Raw genomic sequence first — 24,370 nt, 5'->3', positions numbered from 1 at the left:
TCAGGCCCCAAAGCCCCCTGGACACCATTTCCTACAGCCCTTCAAGCTGCTGTGTCCTGCTCAGGCTGAGCCCTCAGGCTCCCTCCTGCCTTGTCCATTGTCTTTCTCGGCTCCAGGCAGCCTCTGCTGCCCAGACACCCCTCCACCCTCAGAAGAACCCTGGAAACCTCCTCTGCTGTTTCAAGATGTAGGATTTGACCCGTGCTGCCCTCAGAGCTCCACACCTCACTGCGCAGCTAGAAGGAAGCAGACTGAGGCCTCCCGGGGGCTCAGCTCAGTTTGAGGCACTTGAGACCCATTAAGCCCCTTCCCACAGACCCCTCTGCGTCTCGGTCACTGTGTCAGCTGGCAACTGAGACTCCAACCAGGTCTCCTGACACCAGATGTCACCACTCTTCTATCCTCAGGCTTGCTGGTATTCATATTTCCCCTCCCCCACCTTCAGCCTGTCCCCAGGTCCTGCCTGGCAGTGCCTTCCGCCCCCACCAGGCTGGGCCACTTACTGCCAGCCTCAATGATTTGGTCCACCTTCCAACCAGCATCCAGAATGATTGTTTTGGGACACAAATGTGGCCATGTCACTCCTCTGTCTAAAACCCTCTGTGCCCCCCACTGCCTGCAGATAGAGTTCCCTTGTGGTCTCCTCCCAGTGCAGCTGGGCCAGCCCTCCAGCCTCACCCCCTCCCCCGCTTCACCCACTCTGGCACCTCACAGTTCTCCCACCAGCCTCACTTGCACGGTCCTCTACCCCAACCCCAGACCCCATCACCTCTAGAGGCACAGCTCAGAGGACATCTCTTCAGGAAGCCTGACCTGACCCCATCATGGTTGTCCCGTCACAGAGAAGCCTCTGGCATGACAAAGAGCATTTCCAGAAAGGAACTGCTTGGGGCTGAGACCCACTTGTCCCTGGATCCTCAGAGACTTCCCCCAACACGGGAGGTGGCAAATATGTTGAATGAGCCACGTGTAGCGCTGTCACCAAGCCTGCGGCCCTACCACTGGACCTTCTTTGAGTGTGTCCAGGCGATTCTTTAGGAAGGGTGCTGAGGCATCTGGGCTGGAGTGGGACATCCCGGGGTCACCCCACTAAGCCAACTGTCCCCTCTGCTCTGCAGCAGTCTCAGAAATAGCCACTGGGGGTCAGTGTTGGGCTGTATTGCACAGAACCGGCCCAGCCTGGCACAGGCGGGGAACTCTGCCTGTCTACCCCACCCCTGGGGAAAATGGCTGCCCCTCGTTGGTAGGGGAGAGCTGTTCTGGCAGGAAGGGGGGGCTTCAAGGTGCTGCATCTCCGCGGCAGAGCTGCACTTCTCGAGCCAGTGGCTGGCCGCTCAGTTTCCCAGTTCCCTGTGCAGGCTGATGATCCCCCTACACACTGCCTCCAGGGAGCCCTCTATCCCTGCAGCCTGCAGCTCACAGCCCCTTGTCAGCCCCCTGTCCCACTCACAGACGACGTGAGGCCAGCGTTTGCTCCAAGTGTCCATCCGAGCTGCCAGAGCCCCAGGCTGAAGCCCCAGACCACGTCCAGAACAGCATGGGCAGGGGGGGCCCCTTCCAACATCGATGCCCACTGGGCCTGATCTGCGCAGGCATCGCGCACAGACCTGGGCCCACATCATCTCAACCTAATCCTCTCTACACTGTGAATGAGGCAGGAAAATTATGATCTCAATTTGACAAATGAGGAAATGGAAGCTCAGAGACATTGGATACCCCCATCCTGGATCTCACAGCAAGGAAGAGCTAGACCTCTACTCCTGACCATCACCTGGAGGTGTGGACAGAGACCTCAGGCAGGACCCGTCTCCACGGCATGAGCCGCTGGCCCTGAGGGTCTCCTCCACCCCTGGGAAGGAAGCAGGGGATCTGAGTTTACAGCTGCGCCGGCACCTGCCTACAGAAGGCCAGGCTCCTGAGGGAGGCCAGGGGCTTGGCACTAGAGCCAACCCCTAGCTGTTCCCCCGTAGACGCTGCTGATGGCAGCAGCTCTGCTGGACGCTAAGGTGTCCTGTTGCTACAGGATTGCAGGACAGGCCAGGGAAGCCCCCCGCAAAGCCTCTTGTCCTTACCCACAAAGGGGTAATGGCAACACTGCTCCTGTGTGTCGTGGCACTGCCAGGGCCTGGCACAGAACAGACACTCACACCAGGAGGAGACAGACAAGAGAGTTGGCACAGATGTCTCGGCCTGGTTGGGTGGAGATAGGGAGACAAGGGGTCATCTTCTGACTGAACCCAGGCCTGGCCCTCTGGGCCACACCAGGCAGCCTTCTCTTGGGGGGCAGTGTTCTCTCGTGTCCGCCCAGGCAGCCTCCCTGGTAAATGGGCAGGATATCGCCTTCCAGGGCCCCCAGTCATGCCTGGCCTCCTTCCCAGCACTCTGCCCACTCTGTAAGGCCTCCCCCAGCCCAGGCAGGGCCCTCCCCAACCCCCACGTGCTGCCCCGTGCTCCTCCCACGCAGAGCACCTGACCGCTCCCAGCATCAGGGCCCGCAGGGCCCGCAGGGCCCTCAGAGTGGTGCCAACCAAGCAGGACCCGCTCACTGGCCAGAGGCTGCAGAGAAGGTGTGGGCTGGGGGCAGAGCCCTTGGGGAAGGCGCCCAGAGCTCTGATCCCTGTGGAACAGCCTCGGGAGGTGCAAATGAGACTCAGAGGAAGGAACACGTGCTGCTGCCACGTGCAGACCGGAGGCGGGACACGGAGGTGCATCAGCAAGTCACATGTGCGAGCATCAGCCTGAGGCTGAGCAAACAGCACAGGGTGTGTAAACATGACATGTGTGGGCAAGATGCTGTGAACACAGGGCGTGAAATACACGCATGTTCACCAACACCCGCACTATAGGGATGTGTGCAGCAGCGTGTGACCATGGGGCTCGCGCCTGCCCCGACCACCTCCTGCATCACTGACGTGCCCCCAGCCAGAGACGGTCCCTGGCCAGTGCTCAGACTTCCCCAGCAGAGGGGCAATCTCTCAGTGACCAGTCCGGACAGCCCCCCACAACCACCTGTCAGGACAGAACACTGTGCAATCTGGAATTAACCGGGGGAAGTCCACACACATGTGCTGGGATCTGTGCACACGCGGGACGGCGTGTGGCGGGTTCTAGGTTCAGGGCACAAGGTGGTCAGAGCTTCTGAAGCAAGCTCAGGCCAAGCTCTGTCCTCTGAGGCGAGAGGGACAGGAGTGAGCAAGGCCAGAGACCCCTTGCCCAACAGGGCCCATCGTCAGGCCCTAGCAGCTGCTGGCTCAGTCTGCCCTCCCTTGCCCAAGAACTGCCAAGGGGCCTGGCCTTGCTCCAACCTTCACGCTCCTGCATCGTCTGCCCATGGACAGAGAGCTTGGTCTGAGGTCAACTGGTCTGGCCTCTGGAGCATCCAGACCCAGCCAGTCCTTTGGAGGAGGATGGCTGCCCACACTCCCCAGGCCCAGAAACCGCCGAGCAGTGTGGGCAAGAGCCCATGTGGACGGGCAAGCACTGCCCACCTCCAGGGTCATCGCAAGAGCGGAGACCTTGTCTGAGTCCCGACTCCGCGAGAGTTGATTTGAGCACAAATCAGCCTTACCCGTCCACCAACCTTTGGTAAGAATTCACAGACTGACCAGGAAGCCATGCTCATGGATGGCTCCCTCCTGGGTCCATCTCTGGTCCAGGGAACCCTACCCTTGCAGGTACAAGCAGAAGGTGTCAAGGTACATACACACTCCCTCCGCCCACATGTGTGTGTGTTCACATGCACAGACAAGCCCATGACCCTTCCCACTTGAGGCAGACAGGCACCTGCCTGCCCCCTGTCCTGTCCACGCTCCCTAAGTGACCACAGAGGATCCGGCAGGGGACAGGGAGAGGCCTTTCCCCACCCCCTCACACCCACAAACACGTCCTGTGCCTCAAACTCAGGGTGGGGACGCCTCCTCAGTGAAGCCCCCTCTAGACCAGGAAGGCGTGCTCCGGGGGGCTGGAGCCTGGGCAGGAAGGAGGGGCAGCAGCCGCACCCCCGCCCCGCCAGCCTTCCTCCAGGGGTCTGTGAAGGGAGGCAGCAAGCTCTCCCGGCATTGACTCAAACCACCCTCCCAGGCAGGGAAGGACCTGGGCGCCAGACAGCCATCTCACCTCCTTTCCCACGCTTGCATTCTAAGTCACGCTGGAAGCTTCTGTGCTGTAGCCTGGGGGAGACGGGAGTGCACATGGCCGTGGCTATGCAGGCGTTACACCCCGAGGAAGCCCTGAGAGCAACAGGCTGAGCCCCAGCCCAGGCTGCTCCTCAAACCCTGCTCCTGAGGGCCTGGGGCAGGGTTGGTGCTGCGCGCATGGCCAGCTGGACTCCAGACGCCATCCTGACCTCTGACCCCCTGCCTCAACAGACCTCCAGGGCAGGGTTCCCGCAAGGCCCCTCCTTCAGCCTCCTGGGCCCCCTGCTCCCCCCACCCCTCACCCCACAGACCCTCTTGGCCTGAGGACCCGGCAGGTCCATCCTTCCCTGCTGAAAACTCTCAGAGGCCCCTCCCCCAAGCTCCTCCCCTGGTGGCCCCTCTCTCCCCCTCGGCTCCTCCCACCGCGGCCCTTTGCCCCCCAGCACACTTGCAAGGCCTGTCCCACCTCCCTGGGGTTTCAGCAAGGATGGTCCCACTGAAGACGGACAGGTCACCAGCACGGCTGGGGCCCCTCGCTGGCTTCTCTGCAGCCTCCACATCCTGGGCCACCCCTTGCAGTGCACTTGGCATTGGAGTTTATTTTATTTCCTGCCTTCCCCACCGAGGGGTCAGCCCCATGAAGCAGGAGGGTTCCTTGTTGGCGGCTGTGCTCCTGGGCAAATGCTTGTGGTGCAGATGAATGACTCGGCCTAGGGTTGGGATATTTGAGAGCTGGCTGAGGAAAAGCCCCTGTGGGCCCCAGTCTGGCTGCCCCAGGCCTGTCCCACCCACTGTGAGCCCAGGGCCCCCCTCCCACCTGGCACAGGAAGGTCAGGAACTGCCAGGATCCCTCAGGCCTGTCTATAACCAATCTACAAATGAAAATTGGGGTGAGTTTATTCTGAGCCAAATGTGAGGACCATATAGCCCGGGGCCTTCCTTCCCCAAAGAAGGAAGGGAACCAAAGAGGTGGGGTGTACAGAGTGGTTATATACCCTCAAAGAGCATGTTTCACATGATCGAAATGTTCCTTTTACAATAGTCACCAGACTGCTTTGTCGGCACAGCGATTGATGGACACAGCAGGGTGACAGGTCTGCTGTCTTGAGCTGAGTGGTCACAGCAACCAGTCCCCAGCCTAGGGAGAGATGCTTGTCCTTAAAGAAATGTCAATGTGGGGGAAGCTACACATTTATCTTAAGGGCATTTGTTCTTGTCTTTGGGACAAAGCAAATGCTCAAAGCAGATATACAACGCATGCTCAACGCCACACGGACTGGCACCCATGTTCCACACGGACTAGCACCCTTGCCAGACATGGACCTGTGCCCATGCCCCACATGGACCCACACCCCTGCTCCACACAGACCTGCACCCCTGCCCCAAATGGACCTGCACCCCTGCCCCAAACACACCTGTGCCCATGCCCCACATGGATCCACACCTCTGATCCACACGGACCCACACCCCTGCCCCACACAGACTCGTGCCCATGCCCCACATGGATCCACACCTCTACTCCACATGGATCCACACCCCTGCTCCACACAGACCCACACCCCTGCCCGACACAGACCCGTACCCATGCCCCACATGGATCTACACCCCTGCCCCACACGGATCCACACCCCTGCCCCACACAGACCTGTGCCCATGCCCCACATGGATCCACACCCCTGCTCCACACGGACCCAGACCCCTGCCCCACACAGACCCGTACCCATGCCCCACATGGATCTACACCCCTGCTCCACACAGACCCACACCCCTGCCCCACACGGACCTGTGCCCGTGCCCCACATGGATCCACACCCCTGCTCCACACGGACCCAGACCCCTGCCCCACACAGACCCGTGCCCATGCCCCACACGGACCCACACCCCTGCTCGACACGGACCCATACCCATGCCCCACACGGATCTACACCACTGCCCCACACGGATCCACACCCCTGCTCCACATGGACCCATGCCCATGCCCCACACGGATCCACACCCCTGCCCCACATGGACCCGCACTGTACTGTTGTCGCTCCACCCCAGCCCCTGGAGACGCCAGCAGAGCCTTTGCCCTTCTCCTGCCCTCTGCACACCACAGCCTGGAAGGGCCTCACAGGCTGATTTGAACTGGCAAATCATCTGAGAATAGAAATCATTTCCAAAAAATGACACTCACAATGCCCAGCCCATGGGCCAAAGAAGCTGCCCCACTGTTCTGCGAGGGCCAGGAGAGGGGGGCCTGGGCCACCACGGCCGTGGTGTGGCAGTGGAGCCATGATGATACGCCTCTGTGGGTCGGGGGCATCTGAGAGGTGCCAGCTCCCCAGGGCCCTGAGCCCGTCAGCAAGTGTGCCAGGAACTACGCACGCACGCCTGGTGCCCCGTCCTCAGCCTCACAGCCCCTTAACCCCCGTCCCACTTCAGACGTGACAGGCTGGGTGGGAGGCCAGGCCGGCCCCCAGGGCAGACTCAGGAGAGTAGAGCACAGGTCCGGGAGAAGCCCGGAGTCACAGACTCAGCAAGACACTGGCGGAGTGAAGAGGGGACACCAGACTTGTGGCTGGCCTCAGAGGAAGCAGGGACATGGTGGGAAACCCCACAGGAGGGCTCCTGTACTTCCTGTACATGGCTGCTCCCCCTCCAGGGGCTTGAGAGAAGAGCCCCTCCAGAACAGCCAACTCTGCAGAAAGTCTGGGGTGGCATCTGGTGTCCCACAAGCTGGGGCAGAGAGCAGAAGGGTGCAAGGGTCCCTTCTGGGGTGTGGCCTGCTGTGAAGGACACCCACCCCAGGCCTGGTCCTTGGGGCTGCCAGGGGAGTGGGGTGGGTCACCCTCGAGGTAGCCTGTTAGATGGAAGCTCAGCCCTGGTGGGACGGTTGGAGCCCCTGGCTGAGGCTTGCAGCCTGGGGACACGGAGCCACAGCTCTAGTGAAAGAAGCAGGTGAGGGGGTGACGGCTGTGAGCAGCCACGTCCCCCCAGACCAGAGCACAGAGCTCCGACGCAGAGACCACGCTGAAAGACTGCTGGACAGGGCCGGCACTGCCGTCAGCCGCAGCGTTGTCTGCAAAAGCGGCACCAGAGACAGCCCAGCAGCCCACGAATGGAATGAGGTAAGTCAGGCACGTGCGGCCGAGCAGAACTGAGAGACCATGGCAAAGTGAAGCCTCAGCACAAAGCGGCACATGCTCTCACCCTGTGCAGGTACCTGGGCGAGTGGCCAGTGAAGCAGGCAGCTTAGGGAAGGCCCAGGAGCTGGTGAGAGTGACTGCCTTCCCTCAGCAGCCTCCAGCCACTTGCGTGATTTTGCACATGTACGTGTTCCTCTTTTAGCACAAAAAAAATAGGAAATTGGGTTGTCTGTGAGCAACAAGTTCTGCTTCCACACGAAGGCACACAGACCCAGCCAGGGACCCACACAGACCCCTCAGACACAGGTCCAGAGCTCGCCACCGACACTCCACGCACACAGACACAGTGCAGGTACACACACACATGCACGCATCCACACGCACAGCGTCAGGCATAACACCGACCAAGACACCCCGTACACAGATAAGGGTGCCCGGGTCTGTGGAGACCCTCAGACAGAGGTATGAATATGCTCAATGGGGCCCATAGACCCGGGAGAGCCCAGAAGCCCCTGCACCAGAAGCCCTCCTGACACACGTGCAGACAGGCACATGCACCAGGGCCTCCCGCTGGAGAGTGGGCCCAGGCAAGTGAACACCACAGAGACCTGGGGATGACAGCAGGTACCCACAGCTCCCGCCCCCTCTTCCTACCAGGGCTCCACGTCAGCCAGCAGGACCCGCCTCCCACCCTCACAGTGCATCAGTGCAGAAAGCCAGCTCTGCTGAGGCTGCCGACAGGTCAGGTCCTAAAAGTCCGTCTGTGGGGGCCACATCACCCCCTCTGCCCCTGCCACCGCCTGGGCTGGCCACCACACGCTCACCAATGTGAACTTCTGGACAAGTGTCACTGGACAGGTCAGTCAGGAGAAGAGCAGGTGGCCATGTAGGGGGTGTGCAGTGTGACCGGGAGGGCAGGAGCTCCAGGACTCCAGGATTCAAAGGGAGCCAGGGATATGCCTGGGAGGCACATTTTTGAGGGGACTGACTTGATTCTAGGTAGATGTGCCTGGGGGGGTGGCCGGGACAAAGGCTGGAGTGGGCAGATGAAGATGCAAGTCCCCTCTTCCCAGAAGGGTGGTCAGCAGCTACTCTCTGCAGGGGGAGGCGAACTTGGGGAAAGAAAGTGACCAGCCAAAAGCGCTGCCCAGGAGGAGGCCCCTACGTACCCCACCAGGCTCTCTCTGGCCACTGGACAGGAGTGGACAGAGACCCTGTGTGTCCTCGATCCTGCCAAAGAGCTCACAGCCTCTGTCAGAGAACTTGAGGCAGCTGCTGTTCTAAGCTGACAGCCAGATCCCAAGCTTTCTGATTGTTTCTTTCTCAGAATCCAGCCCAAGGAAGCCCCTGCCTGAACCCCTAACTCCGAGGCACCTCCCACTGCCCAGGGCATGAATCATTCTCGGCCCCACCTCATGATGCAGGCTGTTGGACCCGAGCCCCTCGGCAGCAGAGGCTCCCCCTTCTCGGCCGCCACAGGCGCCAGCCTCTCTGGGGACAACGGCACCAGCCACAACGTCACCTTCCCTGAGCCACCGCCGGTCCTCTACGTGCTCCTGCCGGCAGTGTACTCTGTGATCTGTGCCGTGGGGCTGACGGGCAACACAGCCGTCATCTACGTGATCCTCAGGGCGCCCAAGATGAAGACAGTGACCAATGTGTTCATCCTGAACCTGGCCATCGCAGATGACCTCTTCACGCTGGTGCTGCCCGTCAACATCGCTGAGCACCTGCTGCAGCGCTGGCCCTTTGGGGAGCTGCTCTGCAAGCTAGTGCTGGCCATCGACCACTACAACATCTTCTCCAGTGTCTACTTCCTGGCGGCCATGAGCGTAGACCGTTACCTGGTGGTGCTGGCCACAGCACAGTCCCACCGCATGCCCCAGCGCACCCTCCGGGGGGCGAAGGTCACCAGCCTGTGCATCTGGCTCGCCGTCACTGTCATGGTGCTGCCCTACTTCGCCTTCGCCGGCGTCCACAGCAACGAGCTGCAGGTCACAAGCTGTGGGCTGAGCTTCCCTCGGCCTGAGCGGGCCTGGCTCAAGGCCAGCCGCGTCTACACGCTGGTGGTGGGCTTCATGGTGCCCATGTGCACCCTCTGTGCACTCTATGCAGATCTGCTGCGTCGGCTGCGCGCCCTGCGGCTCCACTCCGGAGCCAAGGCTCTGGGCAAGGCCAAGCGGAAGGTGACCGTCCTGGTCCTGGCTGTGCTAGCCGTGGGCCTGCTCTGCTGGACGCCCTTCCACCTGGCCTCCATCGTGGCCCTGACCACAGACCTGCCTCAGACGTCACTGGTCATTGGCATCTCCTATGCCATCACCAGCCTCAGCTACACCAGCTCCTGCCTCAACCCTTTCCTCTACGCCTTTCTGGACAACAGCTTCCGCAAGAGCTTCCGCACTACGTTCCGGTGCCCAGGGGCCTGAGCACCCCTCCCACCAGGGCCTTGGCGGGTCTGCGGGAAAAGGGCTGTCCCCTCCCAGCACTGTTTTCTCCATGCAGGAAGACAAAGACTGATACAGGTTGGTCACCAAACCTGCAGAGGTGCCATGGGCCCATCCCTTCCCACGTCTCTGCCTCCTGGACAGCCCCTGGGTAGACAGGTGTGGGGCTGCAGGTCCTGGCCCAACCCTGCCTTTCTGACCCAGGCCGAAGGTCCTGGCACAAGAGACATCTGACTCAGGTCACCACAGAAAGATGGACCGGTGGACAGCCTGCCTAGACAGCTCCCTGACCACAGTCGTCTGGGGAGAGAGGAACCTGAATGGTGAGCTCATCTGGGGCCAGCGCGGCACTCCACCCTCAAGATTCCAGGCTCCTTCCAAGATAGGGCTTCCCTGGGGCAGCAAAGCCAGTCCCTGCAGAAGCCAAAGATGCTGCGCCAAAAGAGCCAGGAAACACACACTCAAGGCCTGCTGCGCGGGTGACATTTCACCAGGGCACCTGTGCCCCCGCCTGCCCCATGCCATGGCTCAGGTCTCCTCGAGTCCCCCAGTGGTGTGGGCCATGCCCCTTTGTGCGCTCCGTGAGATGGCCTACGGCCCACTCATGTTCTAGTATAGGACCCGGGGCCCTTCTGCCAGGACCTCTGACCCCACAGTCTAGAGAGAGCAGTGGTCACTTGGACCCCTTCCTCGCCAGGGTGTGGGGCCAGAGGGAGTCCACACTGAAACTCTGAGGGCTGGGTGGGGACACTGAGGGTCTGGCTGCTCAGAGACTGTTTTCTGCCAGGTGGGAGGGGTGGGGTCCCTGAAGACTGCCTTGGTAGTCCTCAGCCAGGCTCCCCGCTCTAGGCTTCGTGGCTCCCAGCTGCTTACACGCCTGGTGCTCCAGCCTTGCTGTTCTGTGAGTCACCCAGCAGCTCCCAATAACCCTTCTCAGCACAGATGCCCTGGGGCTCAGTCGTCATGACAGAGCTTGACGAGTCTGTTAAGCTAGCATGAAGGACCCACCCACCACTCACCACCCGGGGAGGTGGCCCAGGGTGCATGACGGCCTCCCCCGGCCCTCCATACATTCCCACTTCCCCGTGGAGGAGCTAGCGGCTTCTTCACTGTGCTGCAGTCATACCTCGCAAGCAGCAGCCGCAATCACGGTATCAGCGCTCATCCTGTGCCCTGAGAGCTCCTCAAGGAGACAGGCTGAGCCTCCCAACTCCCCGTCTAGGGCCACAGTGGTGGCAGAGCAGGTGCGTGGTGTGGACGAGCAAATGAACCGGCACAGCACTAACGCAGGCAGGGCTGTGTCATGAGAAGCCTCCAACAGTGCCAGAGCAAGAGACTCCTGGGCCAGTCTCCTGTGTAGACTCCCATGCCACCCTAGTCTGCCCCCGGGCCTCAGCAGAACATCCAAAGCAGAGAAGGAGCCAACCAAGTCTCCTCAGAAGACCCCAGACCCTTCATTTCCTTGGGTAGTTCCTGACCCCATCCACAGCCCAGCAGTGGGAGTGACGTCTTCCACCAGGAGCACCGTGGTGGGGATCAAGGCAGATCAGGCACTACCAGGAGGTCCACAGCCCCCGCCCCATCCCCACATCCTATAGCAGAGAGGGTCCTCAAGCAGGGGCCACAAGACCCCAAGGACAGAGAGCCAAGGGCCAGCCAAGATGGAGGGCAGAGGAGAGCCCTCACAAGTGTCCTGCCCAAGTGAGCTGCTGGAGGGACCCTGGCTGTCTCCTCACACGCCATCATGACCTCCTGAGACAGAGTGGGCACGAGGAGAAGTTCCCCGCGCTCTGACTCCTGACCCCAGGGAGGACCTGGTCCTCCCCTTCGGGTCCCCAAATCTCACCGCCATTGCCTGGAGCCTGGCCCAGCACCACCATGCCCAGGCCCTCAGCAAGGCCTCCACAGGCCACAACATCCCTGGATGTGGCAGGTGGCCCACAGCTTCCCTGAGGTGGAGCTGGACGCTGACACCTCCCCACGGCCCTGGCCTTCCTCCCAAAACTTTGCAAGGAAGGTTCAGCCATCCATTTTGCACGGGTGGGGAAACCGAGGCTCAGAGAAGTCGGGAGACTTGACCAAGCCCAGCGGCTGATGGGGGCAGAGGAGTGGGTGGAGGTGGGACACAGTGGGGGAGTGGTGGGGCGCAGTGGGGTGGAGGTGGGGTGCAGTGGAGCACAGTGGGGTGGAGGTGAGGGCACAGTGGGGTGGAGGTGGGGGCACAGTGGGGTGGAGGTGGGGGCGCAGTGGGGTGGAGGTGGGGGCGCAGTGGGGTGGAGGTGGGGGCGCAGTGGGGTGGAGGTGGAGGCGCAGTGGGGTGCAGTGGAGCACAGTGGGGTGGAGGTGAGGGCACAGCGGGGTGGAGGTGGGGGCACAGTGGGGTGGAGGTGGGGGCGCAGTGGGGTGCAGTGGAGCACAGTGGGGTGGAGGTGAGGGCACAGTGGGGTGGAGGTGTGGCACGGTGGGGCGGAGGTGAGGGCACAGTGGGGTGGAGGTGCGGCACGGTGGGGGTGCAGTGGGGGCAGAGGTGGGGTGCAGTGGGGTGGAGGTGAGGGCACAGTGGGGTGGAGGTGGGGCACAGTGGGGCGGAGGTGGGGGTGCAGTGGGGGCAGAGGTGGGGTGCAGTGGGGTGGAGGTGAGGGCACAGTGGGGTGGAGGTGGGGCACAGTGGGGTGGAGGTGGGGGCGCAGTGGGGTGGAGGTGGGGGCACAGTGGGGGCAGAGGTGGGGTGCAGTGGGGTGGAGGCGGGGGCACAGTGGGGCGGAGGTGGTTCAAATCCTGGGTGCGGACATGGCACTGCTCATCAAACCACGCTGAGGCAGCGTCCCACATGCCACAACTAGAAGGACCCACAACAAAGAATATACAACTATGTACTGGGGGGCTTTGGGGAGAAAAATGAAAAAATAAAATCTTTGAAAAAAAAATACTCCTCTTGGATCCACTCAAGGAAGAGAGAAGGGCTGGAGGTCTGCTGTGGCTTCACGGGGCAAAGAGCCCCGGGACCCACGTGGGAAGGGTGCCCCCCCAGATCCGCAAGGAGCTTCGTGCTGCAGGTACAGGAGTTGGTTGTTTAGGGAGAAACTGTGAATGCTGAAGAAAAGGGAACAGCCCCCAGCCTCTCATGAACCGTCGCACCAGTCCCAAAGTAGGAGCCTCCCAGGGACCCTCTGCCAAGGACAGAGCCTGGTCAGGTAGAGAGTGCCAGGCGGACTCACCAACTGACCCCCACATGCCAGTGCCCACCCAGCCCGAGTCAGAAACACCTTGGTGAGGAGAGTGCCCTGGCCAGTGGGCAGGGGTTTATTACGACCCCTTCATGACCCCTGGAGACAGGTTAAGGGTTGGTTACGTGTTGGGAAATCATACTTGTCACATGCACTACTACATGAAGATACATGTTACACGGGCACAAATTCATAAATCTTTCAGCCGTGGCAAGAAACGGCCGCCAAGTCTTCAGAGCCTTGCTCTGCAGGCAGCACGGGGAGGCCCATCCTCCCGGGACGCACCCCAGGGGCCAGGGCCCCTGAAGCAGAGCCAGCCCAGAGCCACCGTTCTGTTCTCTGCAGGTGCGCCAGGGCGCCTGGCCGAAGTCTGCAGCTCAGCCCACAGGCGAAGGCAGAACAGTCTTCTCGGTGTCACAGGTGTGTCAGTAGTGTGTCTGCAGGAAGAGTGTGTAAGGTCTCCAACGTGCAGCTTCCATCTGCAGACCGGGGAGGGCACTTCTGCCAGTGACCACAGCAGGAATACCCCTGCAGTCCCCACAGCCCAGAGAGTCCCTACAGTTTGGCTCCAGCAGGCCCTGCCAAGCCCCAGCGCTCACACCAGCTCTGCACGTGAACCCTGCCTCCAATTTGGCACCGTTTGAGATGAGTCCTGACAGCAGGAAGCTCAGGCCTCCCCCACAGATGCCTGGAGGCTTGTAAATGAAGCAGGGGGTCAGTTACTGGGGTGCAGAGCAGAAGCTGTCCTGAGCCCCACTCTTCCAAGGCCACTAGGACCCAAAGAGGGCACAGGCTTCTGCCAGCTGCACAGCCGCTGACCTCTGATTTCAAGGAAAGGTGAGACGGTGAGGGAGAGCCCCCAGATGGAGCATGACAGAGCCCTCCTCAGCACTAACAGCTGAGACCAGGCACACGGGGCCACTTCGTGTACGACTTAGCAGCCTGCAGTGGTCACGCAGCCCCCACTCCGCCCCGTCCATCTTCCTGAGCCACCTCCGCACGCCTGGATGGCTGCGTCTGCAGATAACTTATTGCGCTTCTGGATGGAAGAGTCTCACTGAGAAGCCTATGAGGGGAAGCGGGAGTAGGGGACAAGGAAGCAGCAGCAGCATGAGGCACGAGCGAGTCCTATCAGCAGCTTCGTGCTCAGGGCGAGTCCCACTGCCCAGAGACGCCTGCTGGCTCTCCAGGCAGTGCCAAACGGGTCCGGCTGCCCCAAGATGCTACAGGGCTCCATGCAGACAGCACACAGCACAAGGGGCATGCAGGACTACACACGCTGCTGTTGCACCTCCAGGTGAGTGCCCACTGGAGCATGCAGGGCGCAGCAGGGGAGAGGCCCAGGAAGCACGGGAGGGTCAGCATGGGCTCTGGCCAGTCACGCTCACTGCTGAGTCCTTGCATGCCCTCCCCACCCTGCACCAGGAAGGCAGCTTTAGTCTGAGCTGACCGGGTCCACGGAGGCAGCCTTAATGCTCTGACCTGTCCCATAATGTCACTAGGCCCCATGGGGCCACAGGGAAGCTCACTGAGGCTGGAGGGGCTCAGGGCTCAGGTGGTGCATCAGCCTAGAGCGCAGTGACCTGGGTGAGCTCCGTGTTGGGTGTTGACGGGCTCTGCGGGCTGACAGGAGCCATGGGCAGGTCCACGCCTAGTCATGCAGGCCGCGGGACTGTCTCAGAGGTCTTGCAGGCAAGGGCCACATCCTTGGCAATGCTGCGCACACGGTCAGACACCTGCATCTCCCGGCGCAGGGCAGATGCACAGCAGAACTTGCGGAAGCAGGCCTTGAAGTTCTCGTCCAGGAAGGCATAGAGGATGGGGTTGAGGCAGCTGTTGACGTAGCCGAGTGCGGTGCAGAAACGCAGGATGGCCACTGTGGCCTCACTGCCCGGCTGCACGCCCAGCCCTTGGACCAGCACGAACACCTGGACAGGGGTCCAGCAGCCCACAAACACAGCCACCACCACCAGCACCAGCCGCGTGATGCGCCGCAGGTTCCGGTCCTTCTCGCGGGAGCCGGACAGCAGGCGGACGCCACGCAGCCGTCGAATCATGAGGCTATAGCAGACAGAGATGATGAGCACGGGGATGATGAAGGAGAAGAGGAAGATGCAGATGGCAAACACGGGGCCCCAGTAGTCCTGTGGGGTGGGGATCTCCACCAGACACTCAATCTCTGCGGGGAGAGAAGTGGGGTCAGGGCAGGTGGGCGGGGAGCATGGTGCTGGGGAGGGCCCACCCCACTGACCTTCATCCTCGACCTGTGCAGAGCCCATGATGGCTACAGGGACGCCGACGACGGAGGCCAGGGCCCAGATGGCCACATTGACAGCCTGGGCCTTGCTGGACGTCCGGACGTCGAGGGCACGGATGGGGTGGCAGATGGCTACATAGCGGTCCACACTCATGGCGGTCAGTGTGAAGGTGCTGGTGAACATGTTGTAATAGTCGATGGCAATGACCGTCTTGCACAGGGCATTCCCAAACGGCCAGAAGCCGAGGAGGACATCTGTGCCCTGGAAGGGCAGTGTGAGTAGCACCAGGGTGTCAGCCAGGGCCAGGTTGAAGATGTAGATGTTGGTAGCTGTTTTCATCTTGGTGTGTCTGCAGAGAGGACAGCAAAAAGGACAGCTTCCTCAGCCACCGTGGCTGGACCTGGCAGCAAAGGGCAAGCGGCCTTCCTGTTGGCCACCAGGAGGGGTACCCACTCTGAGACCCTTGGTAAAACGCAGGCTCCAGGCCCAGCCCAAGGGCATGGGGCCTGGGGCAAACATTTTAACAAGCCCTTCAAGTACTTCGAGCACACGTGTGAGTTCCGAACCCAAAGACTGGTCTGTTTTAGAAAAGTCGGGTCGGGCAGCAGAGCTCACACCTGACTCTGAAGGGGAGTGAAGGGGTAGGAATCGTCAGAGAAAGAGCCTACCCTCCTCCCTTTCAACTCTCCGCCAAGACCCTTTGTGGACCGAAAGGCTGGCCCTGCAGCTGCCAGAGGCTTTCAAGGGCTCCAGAGTCTGTAAGAGTACGTCAGAGGGCTTCAGTCCACACTGTCGTCTAGCGATGGAGAGAGGAAATGACGACAGGGGTGGGAGGGGTGCTAACGGGGTCGGGTTGTACCTAAGCATCTGGAACAGGGTTTGGAAAATTATGGGTGCTTAATAAGTATTTGTCGAATGAATTAACAGTTGTGATAGTGGCTATGGTGGTGGTGGTCATAGACACGGTGATGACAGTGGCAGCACCAGAAGTGACGATGTTCCATGTCAACTAAGCTGCCATGAAGGAACCTGGGGTTTAGTTCTGCCTCTTAGAGAGGGGTTAAGAATAAGCATGAAGAAGACTTCCTGATGATCAAATAACAACAACAAAAATGATGATGGCAGACACCTGCACCAAGCTCTTCACATGGGTTTTATCTCACTTAAGATTCCAAAAATGCTATTTTGATCCCCATTCTTTGCAGGAGGACATACAGACTCAGAGGATCTAACTGGCCTTCTCAAGGCCACGGAGCTGGTGAAAAGCAGAGACAGTCAAGAGAGCCAGAAGACCAGCTGCAGATGGGAGAAAATATTTGCCAAAGAAACATCTGATACAGGACTGCTATTCAGAATACAGCAAGGACTCTTACTACTCAACTAAAAGAAAAGAGACAACCCAGTTAAAAAATGGGCCAAAGCCCTGAACAGACCCCTCACCACAGAAGATACACAGACAGCAAATAAGCACATAAAAAGACACTCCACATCATATGTCATTAAGGAATGCAAAGTAAAGCAACAGTGAGACACCACTACATATCTATTAGAATGGCCAAAACCTGGAACACTGACACCAAATGCCGGCGAGGATGTGGAGCAACAGGAACTCTCATTTTTTGCTGGTGGAAATGCAAGATGATACAGCCACCTTGGAAGACAGTTTGGCAGTCTCTTACAAAACTAAACCTATTCTTACTATTTGATCTAGCAATCACGCTCCTTGGTATTTACCCAAAGGTGTTGAAAACTTATGTCCACACAAAACCTGAACACAGATGTTTACAATAGCTTTATCCATAATTGCCAAAACTTGGAGGCAGGGGCAGGCCCCTTGGCCTAGGGTTAAGTTCGGCACGCTCCACTTCAGTGGCCCAGATTCAGATCCTGGGTGAGGCCCTACACCACTCCTTGGCAGCCATGCTGTGGTGGCAACCCACATATAAAATAGAAGAAGACTAGCACAGATATTAGCTCAGGGCAAATCTTTCTCAGCAAAAAAAAAGAAAAGAATAGAAAACCTTGGAGGCAACCAAGATGTCCTTCAGTAGGTGGATGGATAAATAAATTGTGGTCCATTCAGATAATGGAATATTACTCAGCGCTTAAAAAAAAAAAGAGCTGTCAAGCCATGAAAAGACGTGGAGGAAACTTAAATGAGTATCACTAAGTGAAAGAAGCCAATCTGAAAAGGCTACATGCTGCATGATTCCAACTATAAGATATTCTGGAAAAGGGAAAACTATGGAGACAATAAAAAGATGAGAGGTTGCCTGGGAGTAGCGGGAGGGATGAAGGTGGAGCAGACGATGGTTAGGGCAGCGAAACTACTCTGTGTGATACTATAAGGATGGATGCACGTCCTCGAACATTTGTCCAAAGCCACAGAATGTACAACAACAAGAGTGAACCCTTCTGTAAACGATGGACTCTGGGTGATTCTGATGTGTAACGCGGGTTCTTCAACTGTGACAAATGCACCATCAGGTGAGGGATGTTGATATGGAGGAGGCTATGATGTGTGGGGCAGAGGGTATACGGGAAATCTCTGTACCTGCCTCTCAGTTTTGCTGTGAACCTAAAACTGCTCTTGAAAAAATAAAGTCTTTAGAAAGGAGCAGGGCTTGGAACTGGGTGTTTCTAAATCCTGAGGGAGCCCAGCCCAGCCCACCGGCTCAGAGCACACAGTGCTGCTTCTCGGGCCAGTGCAGTCACAACAGCTCCTGTGCACCACTCTCTCTCTGGGGGCCGCTTGTGGGCAAGACAACCTTCCTTGTCTCCTGTAATCCAGGATGTAACTCTGGGAGTCATGAGGCCCCAGTGCAGGGAGAAGCAGAGGGGAGCACTCACAGAGGATGGACAGCACCCTCCAGACGGCTCAATTCTCACCCACAACACACCCTCCAGCCAAGAAGGGGCATGTGAGTCCAGAACCCTGTGGGTCAGCTGCTCCTCCCAGCCCCTTCTCTGAGCATGCACACTACACACACCATGCACACATACATGTGCATGCTCACACATACATGTACAGTGTGCATATACATGCACATATCCATGTACACACGTGTGTGCACTTGCGTGTGCATGTACACACGTGCACACACAAGCACATCCCCATACTCTCCCACACACTGTCCCCATGCTGTCCTCCACTCTGCCCCTACACTGTCTCCCTACACTGTCATTCCACCCTGTCCACCATGCTGTCTTCAAGCTGTCCCCACACTTGCTCCACACTGTTCCCCACACTGGCCCCCACGCTGTCCCCCTATGATGTCAACCCCTCCAGCAGCCTGCCCTCCCCTCTTGGCCCCACAAGCTTTCCCATTCTGAGCACTAACAGACGCTGGAGTCAGCCCAGACACCAGCAGTGAACACGGAGTCCTGGAGCTGGAGGGAAGGCGTTTCTGGTGCCTGCCAGCACCAGCCCTGCAATGGGCTGACAAGAGCGGCCTCTCGGGGTTGCTGTGGGACCCATGAGATCCTCACGCGGCGGCTTGACTGGGAGCCTGGCCCACGGCTCAGACCAGGAAGCATCATCTGTCAGGAGTCAGGATGGTGCTCTGTCTGGGACAGAGCTGCGCACCCCTCCCCAACCCCAACTGGGGGGGCAGGGCTGGTCCCCTCCTCTCCCTCTCCCCCTAGTCAGGGGCCCCCACCCCGAGGAGCTGAGCATCCAGGGCCTCAGGATCGACCCTGCCCCGTGACAGGACAACCAGGAATTGAATGGGGAAGCAGGAAATTCCTGGGGAGCAGCCCGTGCCTGTTTCCCCTCTGCAGCTGTGTGGGACTCACCAGTCGGGGAGCTCAGCAGGGCCCAGCCTACCTGAGGATGACATACATGACGAGGCAGTTCCCCAGCAGCCCCCCGATGCACACAGCCAGGTAGAGCCCCAGGATGGTGACCTTGAGCCCGAGGGGCAGGAAGGCGCCATGGCTGGCGTTGAGCAGCAGGTGGGGGGGCAGCAGGCTGTGGTTGGGGCTCAGGAGGGACAGGTTGCCCTGCAGGTGGCTGCCGTAGAGGACCTCCCAGAACGGGGCAGGGAAGAGGGACTCCATGCTGCCACCCTGCTTGCGAAGCCACTCAGTACCTGGGAGGGCACAGGGACATGTGACCGCAGACCCAACACCCACCCAGCCAAGGCCTCCAAGCACAGTGTGCACAGCCCAGCAGGCATATGGACCCCCCAGGGGCAGCCACAGACAGAGGCATACACACACACACAAGGACACACAAAGCACAGAGATGTGCCTGTATATGCATGGACACGCAGGCACACACGAGTACACACACAGGAACACAAGAGACGTGTATGTACAGACAGGGACACACAAACACAGAGGCACGTGTGCACACACAGGGACACAGTCTCATCTGCCTTGCTCCTACATGGGACGCGTGGATGTAGTTACCCAGCGGGACACGTGTCCACCCACAGGGACTCAGGGACATACAGCCACCCGTGTGCTCACAGGCACAGGGACACACAGGTGCACACACACACCCCCGCACTCACACAGATACCCAAACCTGCCCTCATGCACACACAAGCACAAAAGGGGTCAAGACATGCCCAGAAACACCTGGGACACAGAACACAGGGCGGCCAAGCACACAGCCTCCGCCTGCCCCTCTGCAGTCCTGCCAGGAGCTGCAGGCCATCTGCAGGTCACCCCCACACCCGACCCCAGCAGCTCAAGTCTTACCTCAGCAACCTCTGGGGAGCTGGGGTGGTAGAGACCCTAACCCTCGGCTGGCTGGCAGAACAGGGCCGGGAGCCCCCGCCTGCCCGAGCACCAGGGCCAGGTCTGGATGGGCCGCAGCAGCAGCGGCAGCTGCTCCTTCTCAGTAGACGCCAGACCAGGCGCAGCAGCCTAGCGCAGAGCTGGGGGAGGGGGAGGAGGCTGCAGCTCCAGAAGGGGAGGGGCCACGCAAGCTGGAGGAGGGGGCACAGGGAAGAGGTCACCAGGCCCCACGCTGGATGGAGACACACGCAAAGACCAGGGCACACACCTAGTGATGAACGACAGAGAGGCTCAGATCCACAGAGCCTAGACAGAGACTGGCTGGGATGCAGTGACAAAGAGGCACACAGGAGCTCAGACACGTGGACAGACACATACACAAGGACACACCGGGACTCAGGGAGAGGCACATGGGGACTCACAAAGACATGGACACAGACAGAACAGACACACAGGACAGCAACTCGGGGAGACACACACAAGACACACAGACATGGGGCCACGTCTCCCACGCAGAGACACGGCCTTGGACGGACTCACACCAGCCTTAGTTGGCATTCCATGCCCAGAACAGTGCCCCTCAGCCAGGTCCAGGGGGAGTTGAGCCACAGTGGGCCAGCAGGTGGGTGGACACGTGGCAGTGCTCCTGCCCAGCCAGCCCTAAGCAGATCACAGCCTTGTTGTAACAAGAGGATGCCCGGATTCTGCTGGCACCCTACATGCCTACTGTGTGCCTTGCATGCCTACTGTGCACCACGTCCATCATGAACATGAGCTCATCCATCCCCACTGCATCTGGCCATTGCCATCAGCATCACCTTTGTGCAGACAAGAGCACTAAGTTTCAGAGGTGTGAAGCCATCTGTCAAAATGGCAGAGACAGGATTCGAATTCAGGTTTGTCTGTCACCAAGACACACCAAGGGTGTCTCTGCCACAGCTGGGTCCCAGAGCAACATCTGAGTATCATTCCCTCACAGCCTGGGCCCCCAGCACCCACACAGCTGAAGAGCTCCCATGGACCTGCCTCCTTCCCAGCACCGGGGTCAGATGCCATGTGTGTGACCCCTGAGTTGAGTCACCAGCCCCACTCAGCCTTGGGTCATTGTTCCTGCATGGGCTCTACCCACACAACCCAGACCCTGCTCTGAGCAGCCGTCTCCAAGGATGGGGACCTGGTTGCTAGGCAACTAGGAGCAGTGTCGCTAGGATACCTGGCGAATCAGGAGAGGATGGAGCAGGCAGATGCCCCAGGACTCAGCATCTCAAGCTGTCCCCCAGGACTTCTTCACTACAGCCGACTCAGGAACACGTGTGGAGACACAGGGCATGTCCACAGAGACATTCAGGACACGCAGGGACACACAGACTCACATGCCTGCACACACCAAAGATGCCCCAACAGGCACATGGGTAGACACACAGGCATGGGTATGCGCTCAGAAATGCACACACACTCAAAGGGACGCATAAACATGTGCACACAGATGCACATCACACCAAGGCACACATGAGACATGTGCGTAGACACGAGAACAGGAAACACACAGATCAGGGCCCTCGGACACCCAGGGAGCAGACATGTGCACCACCTCTGCAGACGAGGCTCGAAGCACCTCCCGCTGATAGCAGGGGCCCAGCAGCGGCAGGATCCCAGGGAGCCGTGGCCCCCAGCAGCCCCCGAGCTGGGCTCCCCAAGGCCCAAGCAGCCAACCTCAGTCCATCCTGCCCCAGCTACCTGTGCCCGCCGACCTGCTCACCAGCCAACAGAGCTGTTTCCTAACGGCCTATAGCTGCCTCCTCGCCCAGCAGACCTCAGCCTGGGGAAGAGGATGGGCCATGAGGCTGCTCGGAGGCCGCGTGAGTTACGGCCTGAGAGCCCCATGAGGGCACATCCAACCCAGCCAGCACAAGGGCAGCAGGAAGCGGACACCTGGCCCCTCGCAGGGACAGTCTCAGCCGAAGGGCAGGCTCGGTCACCTGGCTGGTCACTCCTCGTGGGTGGCAGCAGCCCAGCCCTGGACCCTGGAGGGCCCCCACAAAGGGGGCTAACACCCAAAAGAAATCGTCTAGGCCTCTCCTGACCCCTGAGCTGCCAGGGTGAGACACAGAACATACGTCACACATGGACACATGGCACAGCAGGGGACACATGTTGTACAAGAGAGCATTTGGGTCAAAGCAAGTCAACTTCAAACACACGTCATATGCAGGCAAAACAGACACAGGGGCACCAGGGACAGCCCACGACACGCAGCTTACACGAATGACAGCACAGAACACACGTCCACAAATCACAGTTAAAGCCCCACCTGGGCTGCGCTCAGAGGTCAGAGGTATCTGGGGCAGGACCTGGGCCCAGGGTGATATTTGCACCCACAGCCTGCGGTAAACATACCTCACACTCACATCCAAAGACTCACAGCCCGTAAAGGCCAGACAGCAGACTCGAGCGCTGGCCCCACGGTCTGGGGCAGGCTCGCTGTCTGCTCCCCTCCCTCTCTGCATGCTTCCCCACCCCCAGGCTGGGCACGGGAACCAAAGCATCATTGCTGGCAGCCTCACACTGAACAGCCGTCCCCTGGGGACTTCAGTCACCAGGCCGTACTCGGCCACTTGTGCTGTCAAAAAAGTGAAAGGATTTTAATAATTCTAAGTTTCATCATAATAAACTAATTTGCTCTTATGATTTCAACCTCATAATATTTATATTATGTAACAAGAGAATTGAGTCATAGATTTTCAATATAGTGTTAAATTTTGTAGCCATTCAATAAAGCTTATTAATTTTATTTTGAAGTTTATTTTCAGGCTTTGGCGCCAATCAACACGCTTTTAGATCTCAGCGTTTCCATTGGCCCTTGAAAAACACGAATCCTGGACACCGAAGCAGATGGAAGACACCTGCCTGGTGGGTGTCTCACAGTTGCTGGGCCCTAGACACACGGGGAACACCTCCCTTCCCAATGCAACCGCAGGTGTATGGAGAAGCAGGAAGAGGCCATGCTCAGGAACGTGAGCTCTGTGGGCACCAAGCCCTCCAGGAATCGGGGAGGAAGGGAGCATCAATGTTTTTCAATCCTACAAAAATAGCGGGCAAGTCACAAGTCCCTTCTTGCAGGAGAAGGTGCCCCCACTCCCCCGTTACCCCACTTCACCACCAGAAGCCAGCAAGCCACTCCCCTCCTGTTTGCCCCCTGACCTGGACCCCAGGAGGCTGAGACCCCAGGGGCCCAGCTCCCTGTCTCAGAGAACTCGCCATGCGAGAGCACAGAGTGAGGGCCAGAGGCGGCACCAACCTGGGCTGCTTGTATCTAGGAGGCCTGTCTGGAGGAGGTGACCTGCTGGTCAGCCTTCCTAAGCCCTCATTGCTTCTTCCAGGGCCCAGAGAACTTTGTCTTCAACAAAGCCCCAGGTTGGTGCTGAATCTCAAGGCCCAGGCCACCCCCTAAAGGCACATGCAGAGTTGGGGGGGCAGCATCTAAGGAACGGCCATGAAAAGTCTTGGGGGCTGGAAGGGTGGTAGTCACTCTGTGGAGCTGGGGGATGGTGCCGGCTCGGGAATAGAGAGGCACAGAGACATCGCTCACTCTCTGACCAGGAGGCCAGAACGAGCTTTCAAAACAGTCAACAGCCTCCTGCAGAAAGGCCAGAACCTCAGCTGAGACCCCACCCCCAAAACCAGGACAGCACGACCTCAGGGCTCAGGTCCTGAACTCCCAAAAAGGCACCATCCATGGGCCCCTCACCCACGTCGGCCCTGGGGGCACATTCAAGAGTGAGGGGTAGAGTTATGTATGCACTGTGGAAGCCACCCACACGTTAACAAATTATGGATTGAATGCACTAATTTGGGCCGAATGTAAACTGTGGACTGCAAGCGTGAATTAATGAATTCTAGAATAAACTGTTGAGTTCATGAATAAATTATAGAATTAGTAAACTAAAAAGCGAATTAGTTATAAAATTAACGAATACTCAGATGACGGAAATCTAGAACCCAGGACCCAGAGATTTAGGTTGAGTAAAACCGGGGTCTGGTCTGGTGGGATCCCTCGGGGCCCAAACTTGCCTTGGAAGAGGTGAGCGTCCAGAGTTCTGCTCCACTTTCCCCTTTCTGTGAACACCACTGGCTGTGGGAGGCCTCTTGGGCCATGCAGAGGGGAAAGGGGCTCAGCCACAAAGGTCTCCTCATAGCTGTGCCCCCTGCCCCAAAACTAGCCCTCGAAGACCTCTCCAGCCAGGAAGCTGGGCCCACAGCTCCCAGAAGAGTGCATTTGGGGCTCCCCAAAAAGCAAAGACAAGGACTCAGGCTGAAAAAGCCAGCGGTCACCTCCTCCACAGTCCTCGACCGCCCAGAGCAGCTGGGGTGAGCGACCGGGAGCCCTGGACCCCTGCTCTGCCCACGCCCCACCGGAGGACAGCTCCGCCC

The 24,370-nt window shown here is 59.2% G+C and overlaps 2 protein-coding genes across 6 annotated transcripts; one reads left to right on the top strand and one right to left on the bottom strand.

The window, feature by feature from the left end:
* The first annotated feature begins 7,981 nt into the window (after positions 1-7,981).
* NPBWR2 (neuropeptides B and W receptor 2) lies at positions 7,982-11,808 on the top strand. Its single transcript, XM_070247003.1, has 2 exons — positions 7,982-8,122; positions 8,592-11,808. Exon 2 carries the CDS (start codon positions 8,656-8,658, stop codon positions 9,688-9,690), a length of 1,035 nt encoding a protein of 344 aa, XP_070103104.1. The 5' UTR covers positions 7,982-8,122; positions 8,592-8,655; the 3' UTR covers positions 9,691-11,808.
* Positions 11,809-12,979: 1,171 nt separating this feature from the next.
* OPRL1 (opioid related nociceptin receptor 1) lies at positions 12,980-24,360 on the bottom strand. 5 transcript variants are annotated; one of them, XM_001495485.6, is made up of 5 exons: positions 24,011-24,360; positions 19,901-20,207; positions 19,020-19,284; positions 15,187-15,542; positions 12,980-15,114 (listed from the first exon to the last, which is right to left on the bottom strand). In XM_001495485.6, the coding sequence occupies exons 3-5, from the start codon at positions 19,250-19,252 to the stop codon at positions 14,591-14,593; spliced, it is 1,113 nt and encodes a 370-aa protein (XP_001495535.1). In that variant the 5' UTR covers positions 19,253-19,284; positions 19,901-20,207; positions 24,011-24,360; the 3' UTR covers positions 12,980-14,590. The 5 variants fall into 5 exon arrangements, with proteins under 5 accessions (XP_001495535.1, XP_070103647.1, XP_023482754.1 ...); XM_070247546.1 differs by lacking the exons at positions 19,020-19,284; positions 24,011-24,360 and having other exon boundaries at positions 19,901-20,075; XM_023626986.2 differs by lacking the exons at positions 19,901-20,207; positions 24,011-24,360 and having other exon boundaries at positions 18,989-19,129.
* Between the last annotated feature and the right edge of the window lie 10 nt (positions 24,361-24,370).

The sequence above is a fragment of the Equus caballus genome, chromosome 22 (genome assembly GCF_041296265.1).
Source record: "Equus caballus isolate H_3958 breed thoroughbred chromosome 22, TB-T2T, whole genome shotgun sequence".
NCBI classification, from domain to species: domain Eukaryota; kingdom Metazoa; phylum Chordata; class Mammalia; order Perissodactyla; family Equidae; genus Equus; species Equus caballus.
Note: the sequence above shows the minus strand (reverse complement) of the source record. Positions and strands in the feature narration are given on the sequence as shown.

Excerpts from the sequence above, each read along its gene's own strand:
- OPRL1 (XM_001495485.6), bottom strand. The coding sequence starts at position 19,252 with ATGGAGTCCCTCTTCCCTGCCCCGTTCTGGGAGGTCCTCTACGGCAGC. Across the intron at positions 15,543-19,019 it reads GTCATGTATGTCATCCTCAG|ACACACCAAGATGAAAACAG; the intron begins GTAGGCTGGGCC and ends TCCTCTCTGCAG. Across the intron at positions 15,115-15,186 it reads TGCACAGGTCGAGGATGAAG|AGATTGAGTGTCTGGTGGAG; the intron begins GTCAGTGGGGTG and ends CTCTCCCCGCAG.
- NPBWR2 (XM_070247003.1), top strand. The coding sequence starts at position 8,656 with ATGAATCATTCTCGGCCCCACCTCATGATGCAGGCTGTTGGACCCGAG.